Consider the following 21,923-nt stretch of genomic DNA (forward strand, 5'->3'; position numbering starts at 1 on the left):
ATATGTATGTGAGAAGTTACCCGCCTTATTCTTTAATTTTGTACCATATCATGTATCTTAGTAAACTAGAAGTTTACTAATACAAAAGTAGCCACAGTAAATCAGAAGTTTACTAATGCAAAAGTTTATGCCATAGTAAACCAGAAGTTTACTAAGAGATAGCGCATGCCATGATAAACTTGAAGTTTTCATTTGCCATTTTTAAATAAGCTATTTGAGAATTCAGATAAGCATATACTGAAGAACTAGAAGATTCTTCAATAATTCTCATGTGTTGCTTGTTCTCATAATAAATTGATTATACCAGCTAAAGTTGGGACTAAGACCCCTGATTCTGAAATATATAAAAGGTGAATTTGGGCTCATTCACTTATCATGTGAACCACTTATAGATGCATATATAAGACGGTTACATGTGTGTTCATTGTCAACCTGCAGTTTGGCATTTGAAATTGTTTTTCTCAACTAAGAGCAAAACTTTCAGATTATGAAATCAAGAAAGTTCATCTTGATAATGCTGGTTTGCATCCAAGCTGGTTTAGCATTGAATACCTCCTATTAATGGCTAAACCATTGCTTATGAGAACAAAGCTTCATGTGTTGGTCTAAGATTTTCTAAATTGCATATAGCAGCACTTGTATGCATCAGACCAACAATATATGATAAGTCTTCCCCTCACAATTGCTTTAGGATCAAAAACCAAATATTTTTACTATCTTTTGATGTGTAGTATATGATTAATTTCTCTACCACAATGCACAAAGATATGTTTCCCAAAGAAGATTGAGAATATATGTTAGTTTTCTAACATTTGGGGGATAGAATAAACAGCTGAAAATATGCTATATGAATCGAATTATCATTAATATGATCCTCACTTAGAAGATAATTCAAGTCAAATGCCAGAAGCATTTGCTGATCCAAAATCAAATATCATATTTCAGCTGCAAATGCTCCTATTAAAATTTAAAGTCCCTGAAGGATAGAGTTTACTGTACGCATGAAGCGTGGTAGACCAATCGGTTCCAAAGGTAATAATCCTTGAAAAATGATAAGGAGTTAATGATCATAATGAGGAGGAAATGAGCTCTAGAAGAGCCCACGACATAACATTTCATGAAACTCCAGAAGAAGTTCAGGTACCTGAAAATAAAGAAAGTGATGAGATCTCAACAAGTTATGTCGCTTGCGAACCGATACAAAATGATCGTTGACGATATATTTGATACAATATAGTGCACAATACTGTGAAATATTGTGAGGATCGGACCAGTAGTCCAGACACTTGAAGATGTCATACCATTTAGATACACGTCTTAACCTATATGACTTATTTGGCTAAATCTATATGAAGATCCTTGAAGGATTGAAAATGCCCGAAGCATATAATTCAAACTTTTGAGAAATGTACTCGATCAAATTATAAAGATCTTTGTACGGTTTAAAGCAATTTGTGCGCGTGTGGTATAATCGCCTCAATAAATATTTGCTGAAAGAAAGTTACATAAATTATGTTATTTGTCCATGTATTTTTATAAAGAAAATATCATCAAAATTTGTTACACTTGCTGTTTATGTTGGTGACATAAATCTTATTGGAACTCCGGAAGAGCTCCAATAGGGTTTTAAAAATACTTTTACATGGACAAAGTGTACCCATTAAGTACACCAATGAATATTCAATCACTTAAAGTGAATGAGGATCCGTTCCAACCCCTAGAAGAGGATGAGGAACTCCTTGGTCCCGAAGTACCCTGTCTCAGTGCAATTGGTGCACTAATGCATCTTGCTAATGCTACAAGGCCTGACATAGCATTTTCTGTTAATTTACTAGCAAGATATAGTTCTTCTCTTACACGGATTAAGGATCCGGTATTACCTCCAGAAGAGATGATGAACCCCGTTGTACATAAGCTTCCTAAATAAGCTTATTCATATGGGACTCCGCCGTAAATATGGTTATCTATTTAGTACTTTATTGGAAATAAGCTTCCTGGAGAAGCTTATCATTTCGGTAGTCCGTTATGGATAAATATTACCCCCGGCAGAAGATTATCTATATATGGTATAGTAGTAGCTTACAAGAAGCTTACATAGCAGCTTCCAGTAGTAGCTGACAAGCAGCTTACACATCAGCTTATAAGTAGCTTACACATCAGCTTCTATTAGCAACTTATACAACAGCTTGCAGTAGCAGCTTACAAGCAGTTTCATTTCATTCGAGAAAAATATGGTTTGGAATGTGACAAAAGATCCACAATTTTCTACAAAGACAATGCTGCATGCATAGCCCAATTTGAAGGGAGGATTTATAAAAGGAGGTAGAACGAAGCACATTTCACCAAAATTATTCTACACACACGATCTTCAGAAAAATGGTGACATTGATGTGCAACAAATCCGTTCAAGTGACAATCCGATAGATTTGTTCACTAAATCTTTGCCAACTTCAACTTTTGAGAAGATATTATACAATATTGGAATGTAGAGACTCAAATATTGAAACAAGGTTTTTATCAGGGGGAGTGAAATACGGGCTGCACTCTTTTTCCCTTACTAAGTTTTTTTCCCATGAGGTTTTTCTTGTAAGGTTTTTAATGAGGCAGCTAGAAATGCGTATTACTAAATATGTGTACTCTTATTCCTTTACTGGGATTTTTCCCACTGGGGTTTTCCTAGTAAGGTTTTAACGAGACACATTATCTTTTAATGAACATCCAAGGGGGAGTGTTATGAAACTATTATATTGTGGATGTCCATTTATTACTCCTCTATAGATAATCTTTCGGAAGAAGATTATCCATTTAGTATTCTGTTAAAGTTTATCTACAAGCAGCTGATGTAGGCAGGTTGCAAGCAACTCAATGAAATGATTTGCAGCAGCTTCTTATTAAGCAGGCAGGTTGCAAGCAGCTCATGCAGACAGCTGACTAGCAGCTGAAGAAAAGCCTCGCAGTTGCTTCCTAAAAATCCTCGTAGCTGCTTCATTTCTTCTATAAATAAAAGAGTTTTAAGTTCATTATGTACATCAGTTTGAATTCGAATAATATATCAGTTTCTCTCTATACTTGCCTTTACTTTATAGTCTTTATTTTATAACACGTTCATATTATATTCAATGTCTCGTTTTAGTGTTAGGCAGCCTTCACGACTTTAACTAGTATGTTGGTGTTGTCCGTTCACGAGTTCAATTGCCAGTTCTTTAAGTGCTCTGATTCAGTTTGTCAACTTTATGGTTGCTATAGTATTTTTGAGGTCTGAATAATCTAGATTCATGCTAAAAAATCCCACGTAGGCATCATTCATTACAATTCTCTTTATTTTGGAAGATTTTGGAATGGAGCATGAAAAATAATTCGGAGGGTCAAATTAAAAAAATCTAACATATTCTTGGAAGTCCAAATGATATTAATTTTCTTGGGTACTTAGTCCCGATGATACTAAAAGTACTTATTCAAACTAAACTCAAAATATTACAAATATTTTTCCAACAAAATTTTCATTCTTTTTGCAATTTTTACTCAGTAATCTTAAGGAAAAGAATAATTCTAAGCTCGTAGAGAAAAATTTAATCATCTTGTATGGAAGAGAATAAAACAGCAAAGATAAATTAAATAAATTATGATTAAGATAATTTGAAAAAAGGAGTAAAATTTGGTGTCTATGTTATACACCAAACCTTTGTTTGAGATTTTTACACGGTTTAACTCTTATTAAAAAAATATTTATACGAATAATAGTACTTTTTGCTTTATTCAAAAAATAGCATATTCATTTACAATTATAGCATTTTAAAAGTTTTTATACTTTATTTATTGGTCTTTAATTTCTTAAATATAAATCGTTCAATATAAATTCATAATTTAAGGGATTATTTTGTTATAATTCTATAAAACAAGTAAAGACAAGAGATATAGAGAAAAAGAAAGGAGAAATTCTTATTTCTTTCATGTATTTAAGCGTAACAAATGATGTATCTTTTCTCAATCGAATTCATAATCTTATTTGTAGTCGCTACTCGCTCGTGACTTGTACTACCGGAGTACCTAGGGGTGGGCATAAAATCTGAAAAATCGAATTCCGAACCGGACCGAATTAATTCGGTATTTCGATTTCGATTTTTTCGTTATTTCGATCTAATTCGGTATTACAATTTCGGTATTTCGATACGATCTTCGATATTAGAATTTTGAAATTTTGATATACCGAAATACCGAATTTTTAAAGACATTTTCTTACTGCCCAGCCCAGCGCCCAAGCCCAAACCTTTTTTGATTAAATTCCTAGCCCAACTGCCCAAGCCCACTCTAAAGATTAGGGCATTACTCATTAGGTTAGCTGGTTAGGCCATTAAAGATTTAGCATTAGGCAGTACAATTGAGTCTAGGCGAATTGGCGATTCCGACTTCCGAGCTCCGACTCCTCACTCCTCACTTCTCATAAATTCCGGGCAAACGAAGACGCTGCTGTTGCGAACTTGCCGATAGTTTCAATTTTCAAAGGTATGTTTCTACTTTCTAGACTCGACTTGTTTCTGTAGAGATTGAACATAATTGATGATTTCATCTAGCATTCCGATGGAGAAAAGGGGAAAGTATTGGATACAAATAGAGAAACTGAGGAACCAGAGCTTCTCTCTTGTTCTCACTTCTCCGTCTACATTTTATCAATCTATATCCCACTCAGAAGATTAACATTGACACTCAGATTAAGGGATATTTCTTGAAAAATCTTGCTGCTTTTTTTATCAAAATCATGTATGGGAAGGTGAGGATGAATCTTTGTGAATGAAACTTGAAATTTCGTGTTTGGTAGGCAAAGTTTTGTTCTGGGTTTTATTGAGTATGATCGAAGATGGTCTAAAAAGTAAAAATCGATTTTTTTAAAGATTTTGGGGGTTTCAACCTTTTGGATGATCATTGTAGCTTCTGTTCTAAGATTTGTGTTTGTTCATGAGATAATGCTGAATTGTACTGTAGGGATTTAAGATGTGGGTTTCCAGAAACTCCTCATTCTGATGTCTTAGAATTCTCCTTTGAATTATTCCCTGAAGCAGCTCTTTGGCTTTTCTCACTAATATATGAATACAATATTAAAAACAAAATTAAAAATTGCTGAATAATTCTCCTTTGAATTATTCCCAGTAGAGTGCAAGCATTGTGGTCAAGTCTATAATCTTAATCCAAAGAGGAATGGAACAACATATAGTTTAAGGAAGCATATTAGGTGTTGTCTTGAGCGTCTTCCTGGAATCCATATTTAAGAATTAAGACTAAGTTGATTCGAGACTATTAGTGTAAACTTGAATTGAGGGATGCCCTCTCTGTTTTGTACTTTGTTTATTTGGCTGCAATTGTGTTAGAGACTTAGAGTCTGAGCCTGTTAGACTTATTTGGCTGCTACTGTCTTAAATGTTGTGTATTTGTGTTTATGGTTTGGCTGTTCAGGTGTTCTTGGCATTGGCAGTGTGTAAATGTAATTGGCACATTGCAATTGGCTGTTCAGGTGTTCCTGATGTTGCTGCTGCATGTTAGTTACAATTGCAGCTTGGCAGTGTGTAAATGTTTGGCATTGGCAGTGTGTAAATGTTAGTTACAATTGCAGCTTGGCATTGGCAGTGTGTAAATGTTTTGTTGCATGTGAATATTATCTAATTCTGATTTCTGCAGATGCTTGTTACATGGCCTCATGGCAGATATTGTTGCTGTGTTGCGTATGAAGATGGTTGCAGGCTGCAGCAGAAGTGTTGCAAAAATTCCATTTTGTCCTTAGTTCCTATAGTAGCAGCAGTTTTTTTTTTTTTTTTTTTTAAATTTTCCTGTTAATGCATTTTTTTATGCGTGGTTAATGTTCCTTGATTTTCCAATTTCCAATTTCAACTTGTAGCTGAGCACTTTCTTGCACAGATCTCAACTGCTAAAGTGTCCAATTTTGGAGCTTAAAAATATACTCCTACTTGGGTCTCTGCAATTGCTTAAGAATATAGATGTTATGAAATTTCAAGCAGATTGCTGTACATGAATAATTATTCATTCATGTCTGGTGCTACGAACTGTTTCTGCCACTTTTGTTTCTCGACAAAAAATGTTTGTCAGTTGTGTTGTTTCCCGTTTGGTGCTACAAAATGGAACCAAAATAAGTTTATTATTTAGCGATTATTAAACCGAAGTCGTACCGAACCAAAATAAAATGTACCGAACCAAAATAAAATATACCGAACTGTACCAAAATAATATGGTACGGTATTTGGTACACACAATTGATAAACTGAATACCGAACTGAAATATGCCCACCCCTAGGAGTACCGGTCCTTGAGAGGTTGTATAAAATTCAGTCATGTATTTCTTGCTATGAATAATCTATCATTTTTTATTGCCTTGTTAATTGTATGTTTGGCTAACCTAGCATTAGAGTTAGGTGCCATCACAATCTAGTAGAATTTTAGATCGTGACGACAATGTAATGCCCAAACCCTTTATTTATAGGATGCATGAAGGTAATACAAATGAATCTCATCAATATGGTATTAACTATTGAAATCAGGGAGGAAGATCATGATATTATTGATATCGCTTTATACGTTTTTCTAGGAATTGAATGCTTTGAATTTTTTATCAAACATGATTATTGATCCATATGTATAGATTTATGCTAAGAAATATATTTATTTAGCTGCAGTGCCATGTAATATACCTTCTGCTGCTAGGTTTTTGAAACTTTTTCTTAAACATTGTCTATTTGTGTCTCTACTCTCTAGGCCCATTCCTGTCATTGAACCCAAAGGCCCGAATAAATAGCCACACGGCGAAACGGGTCAGGGTCGGGTCTCCACGGGAAGAAGATACGGAAGGAGAGAAGCTGCGATAGCATCAACCATCTCTACAGCGCAATCTTACCTCCTAAAAGGGTCTCAACCCTGCTCAAATTTCCAAGTTTCAAGAAAATTTCTTTTGTCTTCTTCATCACTTTAGTCAATTTTATCGTACGATAATAAAATATCTAAATTGAACCAACCTTGTTGTTTGCAATCACATACCTTAAAAAATAGCTCCATTTTTTTCTTATTTCTCTCTGAAAAAGTATTAGTACTAGTTATATGACACGAGGGTCTAATTATTTAAATTTTGATGTAAATTTAAACGTAAAATATTTAAACTAAAATTTATATATTCTCTTACGCCGTCTTCTCCTACAACAGGCTCCCGTCCCAGCTGCTCTGAGTTTTACACTTCCCTTTGTAACAGAGTTAAAACGAAGAAAGACAATGGCTTCAAAGCCCTTACCTACTCGTTCAACCTTCATTGATAAATCTGTAGTAAGTACCCTCTTTCCCCCCACTAATTTTTTTCTTCTTTTTTATGTGCCAAGATATTTATTTATGTCATGAAATTCACGCATGTATATTTAATGCAAAAAAGATTGTATTTTTTGATTTTAATCAGGTTCCTGGTGATGTGATTTTGGATCTTTCTAAGTTGACTGACCAAACCATTAAGCTGGGTGGCGGCCTCCATCAGGTTTTGTTTCAGTAGGGTTAATTTCTTATGGATGCTTTGATTATTTTTCGTGTAGCTACTGTGATTTTCTGAACTCTGCTTGTTGTGGCACATGAGTTTTGATACATTTTTGTTTTTTCGTTCAACACTTATTAGCAATTAGTAAAAGAACATATTTTCTTCCACCATTTTCCCTTTTATATAGCTCAAACAATTTCATTTATATAACACCAAGACTGTTTGAAGAATATGTTCAAATTGTGTATATGACTCAACTCGTGTCAACAAGAGTCATCTAAAGTTTGTCCAGCTGCCTATAGAACATGGTCTTATCTCGTTGCACAAAAAAATACATATAAAAAAAGGTTCCATTTATACTTTATACATCGCTCTTACCATTTTTGCCTTCAGCAAATTGGGATTTCACTACTCAATGCAACCAAATGCTAAAAACTATGTACATTTATAATGCTTTAGTTCTTCTCAAATTCAGGGTGTCCGCGAAGCTGTCAGTGATTCTGGATCATTTATATACTTGACTTTACACCACGAACTCAAATTTGAAGATATCATTCTTGCTATTTTGGGAAAATCTTTTATTTCTTTCATTCCATATGTACCAAAAAGAGATACATAGGTAACGTATTCAAGCTAGACACTGATCCTCTGAGATCTCCGACTTGTGGTTGCTTCCCCCACTGTTCTGGGACATTTCCTTTATATATGTTATTTTCCCCTGTAGATGATAGTAATTGATTTAGCATTATTTGAGTTATGGTTTGAATATTGGTACTTGAGAAATTTCTATCCTACTTTTAGTATGCTCAAAATTGAAAGTACAATGAGGCAATACAGCAGTATCTTAGATTTTCTAACTGCCGTCAAGATAAATATCTCTGATCTTCTATACATATTTTTCCCGCTTTGGCAGGACCATGACGCTATAACTGTCGTCAAAGCTGGTATTTTGAGGTTTTCAAAGCCAAACAAATACTGGATTGAAAGCTCACACAAGAGAGTGAGTGCAGTGCTATCTTTCTAGACATTTTTTTTTGCTGACGAGATATCCCTATGGGGCCAACCCTTAGGTACAACCACAGCCTTCGAAACTTGGGGATAATGGGAGCCTTAGAAATTATCTAAGTATATACTTCTGTTGTTATTTTCAGTTGATGTTATCGGAAAAATTCCAGGTTATTGCTTTCTTCAGGTGGTTGGCCAATATCTTAATACATTTAAAGTGAAAACTATTTCTTTTCACTACTACATTCTTCTGATGATTGATGGTAAACTGGGCATTGGATTTTCTTACAGGGAAACACAAAGGGGATGAGTACTAAGTAAAACAATGTAGCACTTATTCACTGTTTAGGTTGAATTTTGGAAATTGATTTAACTCATCAGCTTTGAGGTCATACTATAGTCTAAATAGCTGTAATATATAAGTTGCTCTGTTGCTAAAATGAAAATCTCATATAGGGTTTTATGTTTCTAAGCCAATGTGCTTTATGGCTAGATCTGCAAAATTTAATCTCTTAAATCAACTAGTTGCACAAGTCCGTTAATATTCCTATATCTGAGAGATAAAGCAAGATTATCCAATTCAGAATTATCGGAGTCTTTTGTGGTTTTTCTTGTACTCATTTAACTCGGGAAAAAACTTTATAAAGGAAAAAAGAATGAAATTACAAAGTTAAACATATTGTGTTGAACCATGGACTGAAAAGGGAGCCATAGTACTAAATGATTCCATCAGTGATACTTGATTTCTACTGTAGTTTTAACCATCTTCATCTGTTTTTGACATTAGATTAGGATGATCTCTTTTTCTTGAGAAAGTAGATTAGGATGCTCTCTTCTAATCGAGTTGAACTTTCTTTCATTTGCTGATCCACTGAAATATATTTACAGTATATACCTACCGTGGGGGATACTGTTCTTGGAATTGTGGTGGACACAAGAGCGGATGTAAGCATTTTTATTTTAAAACTGCTGCTTATTCTTCTTATTTAAGTTTTATCTCTGCTTATTGTGAGTTCCTTATTTCTGTTTTCTTTTGAATAGTTATAATTACTTTGGTCCTAGCTGTGTCCTTAATTCTACTTACAGCAGAGTGAGCTCTGTAGCGGACACTTCTAAGTTGTTGAATACAATCTGCATTTTTTTTTGAGAAGGTAAAATATTTGTATATTAATAACAAACTACACAAAGGGTGTGTAGTCCCCCATATTTACAAGAATCAAAACAAACTCCTAGTCCTTAGTCTTCTCATAAGGATTCTAATACATCAAAAATAGATTCAGGTTTTTCTAAGACTTCTTGTTTACACCAAAGATAGAACAGGACAAGACATTTCATTTTCAATTTTTGGATGCTATTGACCTTGTCCTCAAAACATCTTTGATTTCTTTCTTCCCAAATTGTCCACCAAATGCAAGCAGGGACAATCCTCCTATCTCTTTCTTGCCAGAAGAGATACCCTCACTGGTCCAGCATGCTAGTACCTCAAGTATTCTTATTGGCATAGTCCACCTGATGCCCCTCAAACTAATGAATATCCTCCATAACTGAGTTGTCCATCTACAATGTAAAAAGAGATGATTTGTTGTCACTGCCTCTTGTCCACATAAGTAGCACTTGGAACAAAGTTGATAACCTCTCATGATAAGGTTATCCTGAGTTAACACTGCTTCTTTTGCCAATAACCATGTAAAGCAGGCAACTTTGTACGGAATCTTAACTCTCCATATCATCTTCCATGGCCAACACCCAGTCTGATTATTTGAAAAATTGAACTCCTTGTAGGCAAATTTAACTGAAAACTTTCCTTGTCTATGCCCTTGCCATATCATGCAGTCTTCTCTAGTTGAAGTCTCTTTAAATTGCTCTAGAGTATTATAGAATTGTGTTACTTTCCCAATCTCCCAATCATTCAGAAGTCTTCTGAAGGTTAGGTTCCAACCTTGGTTTGCCCATACCTCTCCAACTGTTGCTGCTTGCTGTTGATTTAGGGAGTGAATGTCGGGAAAAAGATGTTTCAAAGCTCCTTGACCTAGCCAATTGTCTTCCCAAAAGGATATCTTCATTCTATCCCCAACTCTGACTTTAGACTTGATCATCATTTTAGGCCACAAATTTCTAATAAATCTCCAGAGACTGATCTCATATGGACAATTAACTGCTTTGGTTGTTCATTCTCCTTCCATCTCATATTTTTCTTTAATCACAAGTTTCCTTAGTGGCTCTTCTTCTGCTGCAAATCTCCATAACCATTTCATCATCAAAATTTGGTTGTAGACTTTCAAATTCTTGATCCCAAGACCTCCTTCCTTTTTGCTAGCTAAAAGAGACACCCATTTAACCAAATGGATTTTTTTATTGTCACTCTTACCTTGCCGTAAGAAGTTTCTTCGTAATGCTATCCTTTTCAATACATTTGCTGGAATAGGAAAAAGAGACATCATATAAGTACGCATTGCAACAAGCACATAATTAATTAGAATCAATCTACCCCCATGGACAGGTACTGATTTTTCCAATTTGTTAGCTTCTTCTCACATTTTTCTAACACCCCATTTCATATCCCTTTTGACTTACTCTTGGCCCCTAAAGGCATCCCCAAATAAACTGTTGGCAACTCCCCAATCATTCCTCCAAGAATTCTAGCTAAGCTATGAATTTCTTCCACCTCATAACTGTATATAAAGCTTTCGTTCTAGTTAATGTATAATCCAGATGTGGCTTCAAAAAGAATGAAGATCACCCTCAGCATCATCAGTTGAACTATTCATAAATACAATCTGCATTTATGAACTATTCTTTTTCAGCATCCCACTATCCTTTTCTTTTAAACGAGTTCAGAAGTCAAGGTCCTGATATTCCTTTTTTTCCCGATAAGTAATAACAGTATATTAATATCGTTATCTTTTTGATGAGCTGCCTTTGTTTCTGGGGAACTAGTTACCTGTCTTCTGTTTGCTTTGTATAATTGATTTTTTGCTTTTGTGTAGTGTGTTTCTTCTGCTTCCTGTTTTTGATCAAGTGTAGAATCAGATATGTGGTGCGCTTATCTAAAACATAATAAGCAGCCAATGCATGAATTTTGCCCCTAATGTTTGAGGAGGTTTATGATGTGTTTCGGGATATTTGGTGTAATTTGTTAAAGTTTTATTGAAGCCAACTGTAGGGTTTTAGGTTCTAAACCACCACTAAGGACAAATCAGCGGATGTTGTGCAAAAAGAGGAGGGTAATGATCCAAGTCTGCTGGGGAAAAAGTTTTTTTTTTTTTGGAGTGTGTTGATCATTGACCATATAAAATTACATTCATATTACTGTCATGGGGAGTATACAAAATTGACACTAACTAGTTTCAGATTAAGGCATAGCTGTTATTGTTGTACCACTGAAATTTTTCCAGAACAGAGGAAATACAAAAAGAAATAGACATATTGCGATCCTGCAGGCTAAACTGTTGAAGAAGAAAGTGATCTTCATTAGAGGCAGAGTAGAAAATGATAGTGAGAACTTCATCCAGGAACTTGCCCAAATTCAATATTCGCATCTCTAGCGAATTCATTTAAATGAATTTTCTGATAAGAGAATCTAACATGACATACTTAAGACAACCTTAGAAAAGTCCTACACCGTATTTATGATTGCCCATCTACCATTTATTAAATTGATAACACCATTGCAGAGACTTGATCACAACACCTTTTAATGACAGTGTTTAGCATCACCTAACTGCAGATTATGCAACAGCTGAAAACTGCTTGAGTAATTCAATCTTTAAGCAGTAGCAGAAAACTGCTACATAGGAAAGTATATTGTTTTTCCTTTTCTCTTTCTGGAAGTAGTAGTTGAAACTTTGACAACTAATTCAATCTTCATACTTCTAAATTCCAAGTCAGGAGAACATACTCAGAATTCAGGATACCTCATAGACAACACTAAGACTACTGAAATTTTTGTAAGAATAGATCTTCTAACATTTCCTACCAAGTTAACTGCTGAATTTCCAACAGGATATGGTTCAGACAAAATTTCTTTCATTGAGGTTGTGAGAAGGCACGAGAGAAAATATGATATATTGATATTGTATGTGATGCAATACAAGAGGTGCTATTTATAGCTACTCTATACAAAGGGGATACTACTCTTATTCCAATGTGGGACAATTACATAGCTATCTCTAACATTTACATAGCTATCTCTAACACTCCCCTCAAGCCGGAGCATATAAATCATATGTACCGAGCTTGTTACATATATAATCAATGCGAGGACTAGTGAGGGACTTGGTGAAAATATCTGCAAGTTGATCATTCGATCTCACAAACTTCGTAGTAATATCTCCTGAGAGTATCTTTTCTCTAACGAAGTGACAATCAATCTCAATGTTTTTAGTTCTCTCATGAAACACCGGATTTGATGCAATATGAAATGCAGCTTGATTATCGCACACAAGTTCCATCCGACTGATTTCACCAAATTTCAACTCCTTGAGCAATTGTTTGGTCCAGACTAGTTCACATGTTGCCATAGCCATTGCTCGGTATTCTGCTTCTGCACTAGACCGAGCAACTACATTCTGTTTCTTACTTTTCCAGGACACCAAATTTCCTCCTACTAAAACACAATATCCAGACGTAGAACGTCTATCAGAAGGTGATCCTGCCCAATCAGCATCCGAGTACCCAACGATCTGCTCATGACCTCGATCCGCAAACAGTAATCCTTTACCTGGAGCCGATTTTATATACCGGATAATGCGGACAACTGCATCCCAATGACTATCACAGGGAGAATTCATAAACTGACTTACAACACTCACAGGATAAGAAATGTCAGGCCTAGTCACTGTGAGATAATTTAATTTACCAACCAGCCGCCTATAGCTTGCAGGATCGCTAAGCGGCTCCCCCTGTCCAGGCAGAAGTTTAGAATTCGGATCCATCGGCGTGTCAACAGGTCTGCAGCCTGTCATCTCTGTTTCCTCAAGAATGTCTAACACATATTTCCTTTGAGAAATAACAATACCTGAGCTAGATTGAGCAACCTCAATACGTAGAAAGTACTTCAATCTGCCTAGATCCTTAGTTTGAAAGTGCTGGAAGAGATGTTGCTTCAGATTAGTAATACCATCCTGATCATTGCCCGTAATAACAATATCATCAACATAGACTACCAGATAAATACATAGACTTGAAGCAGAGTGGCAATAAAACACAGAGTGATCAGCTTCACTACGAGTCATGCCAAACTCCTGGATAACCGTGCTGAACTTACCAAACCAGGCTCGAGGAGACTATTTTAGACCATAAAGTGACCGACACAAGCGACATACAAGGCCACGAGACTCCCCCTGAGCAATAAAACCAGGTGGTTGCTCCATATAAACCTCATCCTCAAGATCACCATGAAGAAAGGCATTCTTAATGTCCAACTGATAGAGGGGCCAATGACGAACTGCAACCATGGATAGAAAAAGGCGAACTGATGCCACTTTAGCCACTGGAGAGAAGGTATCACTGTAATCTAGCCCAAATATTTGAGTGTATCCTTTGGCAACAAGACGTGCCTTAAGTCGATCAATCTGGCCATCGGGACCAACTTTGACTGCATAAACCCAACGACAACCAACGGTAGATTTACCTGAAGGAAGAGGAACAAGCTCCCATGTACCACTTGTATGTAAAGCAGACATCTCGTCACTCATAGCCTGTCGCCATCCTGGATGAGACAATGCTTCACCTGTAGACTTAGGGATGGAAACCGAGGACAATGAAGATATAAAAGCATAATGGGGAGATGACAGACGATGATAACTTAAACCAACATAATGAGGATTAGGGTTTAGTGTGGTTCGTATACCTTTTCGAAGTGCAATCGGTGTACTAGGAGCAGGATCCGCAGTAGGAGCGTGTCAGGTGCAGGACGAGAACCAAATGGGCCTGATGTAGGGCGCGATCGACGATGATAAGTCAAGAGTGGTGTTCCTGTGGCTGGGGAACTAGGAGGGATAACACTGGACTCTTCAAAAGTTGGTATGGGTGAAACCTCTGTGGTTGAAGGTGGAGGAGGATTACTAAACTCCTCAAAAGTCGGTATAGGTAAGACCTCAGATATGTCATGGTGGTCAGCAGAAGTGACATCAGTTGTGAAGAAAGGTTTAGACTCGAAAAATGTGACGTCAGCTGACATAAGGTACCTATGAAGATCAGGTGAATAACAACGATATCCCTTCTGAACACGAGAATAACCAAGGAAGACACACTTGAGAGCATGAGGAGCTAACTTATCTTTCCCCGGGGCTAAGTTATGAACAAAACATGTGCTCCCAAAAACCCGAGGTGGAAGAGGGTATAAGGCTGACTGGGGAAACAATATTGAATGTGGAATCTGACCCTTGATGGGAGATGAAGGCATCCTATTAATCAAATAACAAGCTGTGAGAACTGCATCGCCCCAAAAACGCAGCGGAACACGAGACTCAATTAGAAGTGTGCGAGCAGTCTCAATAAGGTGCCTATTCTTTCTTTCTGCAACCCCATTTTGCTGAGGGGTATAAGGACAAGATGTCTGATGAATAATTCCATGAGAAGACATAAACTGCTGAAACTGAGAAGATACATATTCTAAGGCATTATCACTGCGAAAAATGCGGATAGAGACACCAAATTGGTTTTTGATTTCAGCACAAAAACTCTGGAATATAGAGAATAACTCAGAACGATCTTTCATTAAGAAAATCCAAGTACATCTTGAGTAATCATCAATAAAGCTAACAAAATAACGAAATCCCAAGGTTGAACTGACTTTACTAGGACCCCATATATCAGAATGAACCAAGGAGAAAACAGACTCTGAATGACTCTCAACACTACGCGTAAAGGAAGCTCGGGTATGTTTCCCAAGCGGACACGACTCACAATCTAATCTAGACAAACTGGATAAACTAGGCACCATCTTTTGAAGTTTGGATAAACTCGGATGTCCTAAACGTCTGTGGATTAGATCTGGAGGATCTGTAACTAGACATGTTGTGGAAGGACTGAGCGAGTTAAGGTAGTAAAGACCTTCTGATTCACGACCTGTACCAATTGTCCGTCCCGTACTGCGGTCCTGCATAATAAAAGAATCATCAATAAAATATATACCACAATTGAGGGCACGAGTCAAACGACTAACAGATGCAAGACTAAAAGGACAACCAGGAACATAAAGAACGGAATCTAGGGTGATAGAAGACAATGGGTTGGCTTGTCCAACTCCTTGTGCCTTAGTTTGACATCCATTGGCTAAAGTAACAGTAGGAAGAGACTGTGAATATACAATATTCGACAAAAGTGATTTATTACCAGAGATATGATCAGAAGCGCCTGAGTCCATGACCCATGGTCCAAGAGTACTAGACTGGGAAACACAAGCAAAAGAATTACCAGCAATAGGAGTGTCAGTCTGGGCAACTGAGGCTACTTGTGGAGATGTTTGCTTACTTGCTCGATACTGAAGGAGCTCATTATATTCTTCTTTAGATACAGAAAAGCCATGGTTACCTGTAGTCTTGCTCTGAGCAACGTAGGCATTTTTGGGTGGACGGCCATTTAAGGAATAACACATTTCGCGAGTGTGTCCAAGTTTGTGACAATAAGAACATTTGGGTCTAGATCTCCCAAAACGACTGCCTCCTCGTCTATTCTCCATAGTTTGAGATGCCCGAACATCCACTGTCTGGGATGCAAGAACAGAGGAATCAAGTATCTGTGATGAAATCACTGGGTGACTTGGTGCTGCAGCAAGGCGAAGTAATCGAGAGAATAATTCATCAACTGTAGGGACAGTCGGACTCGCCAAAATCTGGTCTCGTACTGAATCAAGATCATGAGGAAGTCTAGCGAGTGTAAGAACTAGAAACATTTTCTGTCGTTGCTCTTGTTGTTTTGACACACTAGCAGAAACTGACATCAATGTCTCAAATTCCTCCATGACTGCCTGTACCTGACCCAAGTAAGTAGACATATCTAATTCTTGCTTCTTTAAGTTTGTCATCCGTGATATCACATCATAGAAGCGAGATATATCATTAGTGTATAACATACGAGCCTTTGCCCAAACCAAATAACATGTCTGGAATGGCCGAAACAAAGGCATCAACTTAGAATCAATAGAACGCCACAAGATGCTACATAATTGAGCATCAATTTTTGCCCAAAGCGCTATCGCCTTTTCATCTCCTTCGCTAGACTGTTTAATCAGATGATCTTGCACACCTTGACCTTTACACCACAACTCGACAGATGAAGCCCAAGCTAAGTAGTTTGAACCTCCCATTAAAGGTTCCGAGGTAATCTTAACATTAGAGTTTCCAGAACTCATGCTTTTAGACCCAAAAACATCAATTCCCAAAGACATCTTGTAAATTATTACCAAATAAGAGAAATAATCAACTGTAATCCACTGAAAATAGAGTAAGGAACACTGAACCAGAATGGTAAACTACTGTAGCAGTTGGAAAGTTACTATTGCAGCTGGAAAATATTCAAAGTGGTCGGAATGAAATAAAAACAGTAGGGGTAGGATCGGAATTACCAGAAGACCCAACTGTTCTGAAGGAACTTTTTCAAAAAATGGCCGGAAGTCAACTTTTTGAAATCACTATTCACGCCGGAAAAATAAAAAAGTTGTCGGAATTTGGTGTAACTTGGATGGGTAGGCTCGGAATTGCAAGGGAAACAATCTGTCCTGAAGAGTCGTTGCCAAAAAATGGCCGGAAGGTGGCCCACGCAACGTTGGAACTTTGCCAAAAAATTTTCTTTGGACAGCTACAGTACCGCCGGAGATTTTCACTGGGATTTGGTCGCCGGACAGTGACTACTCTTGTGGTAGTGTTGGATTTTGTGCACAACACTGACAGAGACGACGCAAAACAACTTTGAAAGTCGCCGGAAAAAAAGGGTTTCGGTGACTGATTTTACTTCCCGGAATCGCTGGAATTTATGCACAGCGATAAATCTCTCACGATAGCTCTGATACCATGTGAGAAGGCACGGGAGAAAATATGATATATTGATATTGTATGTGATGCAATACAAGAGGTGCTATTTATAGCTACTCTATACAAAGGGGATACTACTCCTATTCCAATGTGGGACAATTACATAGCTATCTCTAACATTTACATAGCTATCTCTAACAGAGGTAAAAGGTTGGTCTAAAAAATTTCTCCTCTATTTGCTAGTACTTTTGACGAGAGATTTTGGTATTTTCCTGTCATTTTCATGAAGTCATCAAGATTCGTCACAGATATAATGATGGTCCATGCATAAAACCATAAAATCTGAAAGCTTATTGATTCTTATCTGAAACTATAGATGATGTCATTAAGATCTTTGAATATTCTTTGTACACTTCAAATTCACTTTTGAGTTTTCTGGCAGAACTTTTTTGTGGACATAAAAGGGCCAATGGTGGCATTCTTGCCCGTGCTAGCATTTGAAGGAGGGACTAGGAGAAACATACCCAAATTTGAGGTGCAATCCTAAGTTCCATGATATTTGCTCATATTCTTTGTTCTTTTCTCCTCTGATTTTCTTTTTTATGGTAAGTAATTGTGCAAGTATTTATTAATTCAAATGGAGATGCTTCTTGCACTTTTATCTGATTGCAAATTTTCACTTTATGAATCTTGATCATTTGAAATTGAATGGCAGCTTTAGTGTTTACCTGAGATAGATGAATTGGAAGGCTCCTTCCAAATGGGGCAAGCTTGACTTTCCTTTAGTTGAAAAGTTGAATTTTTTATAATTGCTGGTTGCTAGTTCAAGAATTGCTTGATGTGGCCTCTTGAATTATAAGAGATCACATTAGTTCATTGATAGCAGTTTAATTTAACACCCTCACCCTGCCTTTAAGTGTGTAGCAGTCATGCTGATATTGTGGCATTATAGGTGTTTTTATTGAAATAAGAGATAATTTTTCCTCGTATGATTTTTGCATTTCCATATTCAAATGAGTTAATTAGTTCATGCAAGAAGAATTTGATTTTCAAATGGACGATATTTTCTCTTAAATTTATTGTTATGCATTCCCATTGTTCAAAATGTAAAATAAGATTCAGAAAAAACTAATAGTGCTGCCAGCAGTGTTGCTCAAGATTATTAGTATTTCTACTCAATGTAAAAGGAGATATTGTGCCAAATGCCTTTGAAAGCAGTGCTTTCCTCCATGGTGGCAAACAAATTACTCGACTACTTAACTCATAAATTAGTGCGAGTGCCTCTCAGTAACTGGCCTTCACATTACCTGTTCACTTGTATAGATAGCTTTATATGGTATTCACATCCAATATGCCTGGGTAAAACATGTTCAGTTTATAGTTATCCTTTCAGAAATCTTCAGTTGGAAAAATGAGTTGGTTCCTGGGATTATTAGCCAAGAAGTGGAGAATAGAAATGAAATAGAGAATAAACAAGAAAAGAAGAATGAATGAAGAAGCAGAAAAGAAGCTCAAAGGAGATATTGCAGAAGACGACTTGCACAAGAAGAAAAAGAACAAAAACTAATCTTGAAGAAAAAAACAATAAAGAAAGAACAAAAGGGAAAAGCAAAGATAGTAGAGTCTTAGCCATTGCAAACCAGAGAAAAGGAACAAGACAAAAGCCATAGAGAGAATGCTCAAGCATATATGGAGGGGAATCCCAGTACTCAGTTCTATTTATACTTTATTCTGTCTCTCCCTCCCCCCCACCCCCACCCCCCCTTTCTTGACGTCAAATTCAAGCGAGGACCCTTCTCTTCACATTGGTGCATCTCTTTAAGCGATGAAGCAATCACTTTTAATAACACTGGGTTTTGGATTTACCTTTTAACCTCAATGTAAAGTTTGTGATTACCTGGACAAAAAAAATATGATTAGATTAAATCTCGATCGCATGAAAGAAAGTCATATGACATGAAATTTTTATGTGAGTTTGCCTGATCAGAACCATGAATTAGATTTGGTCCAATTTTTTTATCTACTTAAAGGTTGAAATTGCTCCAGTGAGCTAAAAATAAGAAAAGGGAAATAAAAACAACTTGATAGGTGAACTAACTATTATTCCACAAAAAAAAGTTATCCAGTATAGAGCTTTTCATGTATCATTGTCAGGCTGAGTTTTTGCTTGTAAACATGCCAGCACCATCTTATTGCTATTGTGCAATAGAATGACTTTCTTTCTTTCAACAATAAATTGATATTGTACTAATTAAAGAAAAGGACTATTTGCCTACCGGAACACCAATTAATGTCATGTCCCCATATTAAATTCGAATAAACCATAGGATTTGTCTTAATCATTTTTTTATCATGTGTATATCAGGACCTATTTTCTTATAAGTCATTGTGTTCTTTCAGGTAGGTACTCTAATTTATGCCCGTGTAGTCAAGGCCAACACTGGAATGAACCCTGAGTTATCTTGCATGGATGGTTGGTGCCTTCCTAATTAATTTGCAACATGAGTTCTTGTATATCATAATCTATCTGCTTTTGTTCCTAATTTTCAAATAATTATCTTATTCAATATAGCTTCTGGAAAAGCTGCCGAGTTTGGCCTCATCAAGGATGGCTATATGTTTGAGTCGTCAACTGGTTTATCACGGATGTAAGATTCTGTTTTGGCTTTAACTTGCAACCCAGATCTTTTCTTAGGTTATACTGTAAACGTGCTGATCAGAAAAGAGACAAGCAAAAGTGTGAAGGTCTTGTTGCATGCTATTCAGGTTTAAGCTATTCCTTAGCTACATGTTCATCTTTTTGTATTTTCTTCTTAGGTTGCTGAGTTCACCAACATGTCCAGTTCTTGAGGGTCTGGGAAAGAAGCTAGCTTTTGAGATAGCTGTTGGTTTAAATGGCCGTGTGTGGGTATGAAATTAGTTCACTCTTTTTTGTTGCGGTTGGTCAGGTTCATTTCTTTCAAATTGTCAATTAGTGCTTCCTTTTTCAATTTAGACATTTGTTGTGCTATAGGTAAATGCTGAGCACCAATCCACAATCATTCTTGTTGCAAATGCAATAATGAACTCTGAGTCCTTGACACCAGTGCAGCAAAAGATCATGGTGGAGAGGCTGCTTGATAGAGTAAATTGAACTCGATTCAGCACTTTGACCAAATGAATTCATGTATAATGTGAAGCCAAAAGTAAAATTTAGCTTTTTCCTCGAGGACCATCCAATCCTTCACCCATGTAACTGCACTGAGAGTACAACCAAAGGGTGTAACTTTATGAGTATAATTCGACGACTGTCTATGGTTGTATTTGTTCTTCATATACCAATACCAATCTTTTGTCCATCATCCAACAGATATATGACTTAAATTTGTGACTGCTCAATTTTGCAATATGAATTATTCCTTTTACGGGATGTATTTACATGGGCCGCTCCATTTCCGTATATAAGTTAGTAACAATTTAGCATATCATTTTTTTGTAAAAATAGCACGGTATAGCCAGTTTTCGGACTGATATTCAAAAATAGCCAGTATTTACGAAGTCAATGAAAAATAGCCACTATTTTGCTGCAACAGAGACCGGTCCACCATAATATACTGGAGTTAGGTGCACCAGTGTATGAACTCCAGCATATTATGCTGGACCGATATACTTTGCTGACTCCAGTATAATATACTGGAGACTGGAGCACCTGTCTCCAAACTCCAGTATATTATACTGGACAATTATACTTGCTGGAACTTCAGTATATTATGCTGGAGTTCTAGTGTACTTATGCTGGAACTCCATCATATTATGCTGGAGTTCCAATATACTTATCCTGGAACTCCAGTATAATATGCTGGAGTTCAAGCATACTTATGCTGGAACTCCAGTATAATATACTGGCGTATTTTTCGGGTTTTGAATATTGTTTTCGCTCAGATTTATTTTTACATAAAAAGTGACTAAATTTTGATTACTTTTGAAACTGTGCTATTTTTGAACGGCCAGTTGTAAATCTGGTTATTTTTGAATTTATCCCCATTTTTTCGTGGATTAGCATCTCGAACTCAGTTTTCTTTTGTCCAAATGACCAGGCACAAAGTATTGCCCAGTACCAGCTTCACGATGACTGTAAAGTGTTTAGTGATATTAGAATTTTTCAATGACAAAAAAGAAAAAAAGAAAATTGGGTGATATGCAACATCAATCAAGATTATAACAGACTAGTATAATAATGCGTAAAAGCTCGTAGCCTAGAAATATAAATGAGAAATCTTCGAGGAATAGTGGTGCACGAAATTGGATAAATAATGGATTTGTCCCTCTGTAACTTGAAACTCGATGGATAATGGATTTGTCCTCTATCCTTCTTCACTTAAATAATTAGATTTTTATTTGGTGTATGATTTGAACGGATGACGTGATTTAACACTCATACATCACGC

The 21,923-nt window shown here is 36.5% G+C and overlaps 1 protein-coding gene across 3 annotated transcripts; it reads left to right on the forward strand.

Annotated features, from left to right (window-relative positions):
* The first annotated feature begins 4,346 nt into the window (after positions 1-4,346).
* Positions 4,347-20,909, forward strand: LOC107780643 (uncharacterized). Of its 3 annotated transcripts, XM_075219591.1 has the most exons (11): positions 4,347-4,503; positions 6,760-6,909; positions 7,201-7,317; positions 7,445-7,519; positions 8,430-8,516; positions 9,410-9,466; positions 17,939-18,031; positions 19,897-19,969; positions 20,069-20,144; positions 20,314-20,404; positions 20,510-20,909. In XM_075219591.1, exons 3-11 carry the CDS (start codon positions 7,267-7,269, stop codon positions 20,627-20,629), a joined length of 723 nt encoding a protein of 240 aa, XP_075075692.1. In that variant the 5' UTR covers positions 4,347-4,503; positions 6,760-6,909; positions 7,201-7,266; the 3' UTR covers positions 20,630-20,909. The 3 variants fall into 3 exon arrangements, with proteins under 3 accessions (XP_075075692.1, XP_075075694.1, XP_075075693.1); XM_075219593.1 differs by lacking the exon at positions 6,760-6,909 and having other exon boundaries at positions 4,363-4,503; XM_075219592.1 differs by lacking the exon at positions 4,347-4,503 and having other exon boundaries at positions 6,874-6,984.
* The last annotated feature ends 1,014 nt before the right edge of the window (positions 20,910-21,923 follow it).

The sequence above is a fragment of the Nicotiana tabacum genome, chromosome 8, assembly GCF_000715075.1.
Source record: "Nicotiana tabacum cultivar K326 chromosome 8, ASM71507v2, whole genome shotgun sequence".
Taxonomy (NCBI): Eukaryota; Viridiplantae; Streptophyta; class Magnoliopsida; order Solanales; family Solanaceae; genus Nicotiana; species Nicotiana tabacum.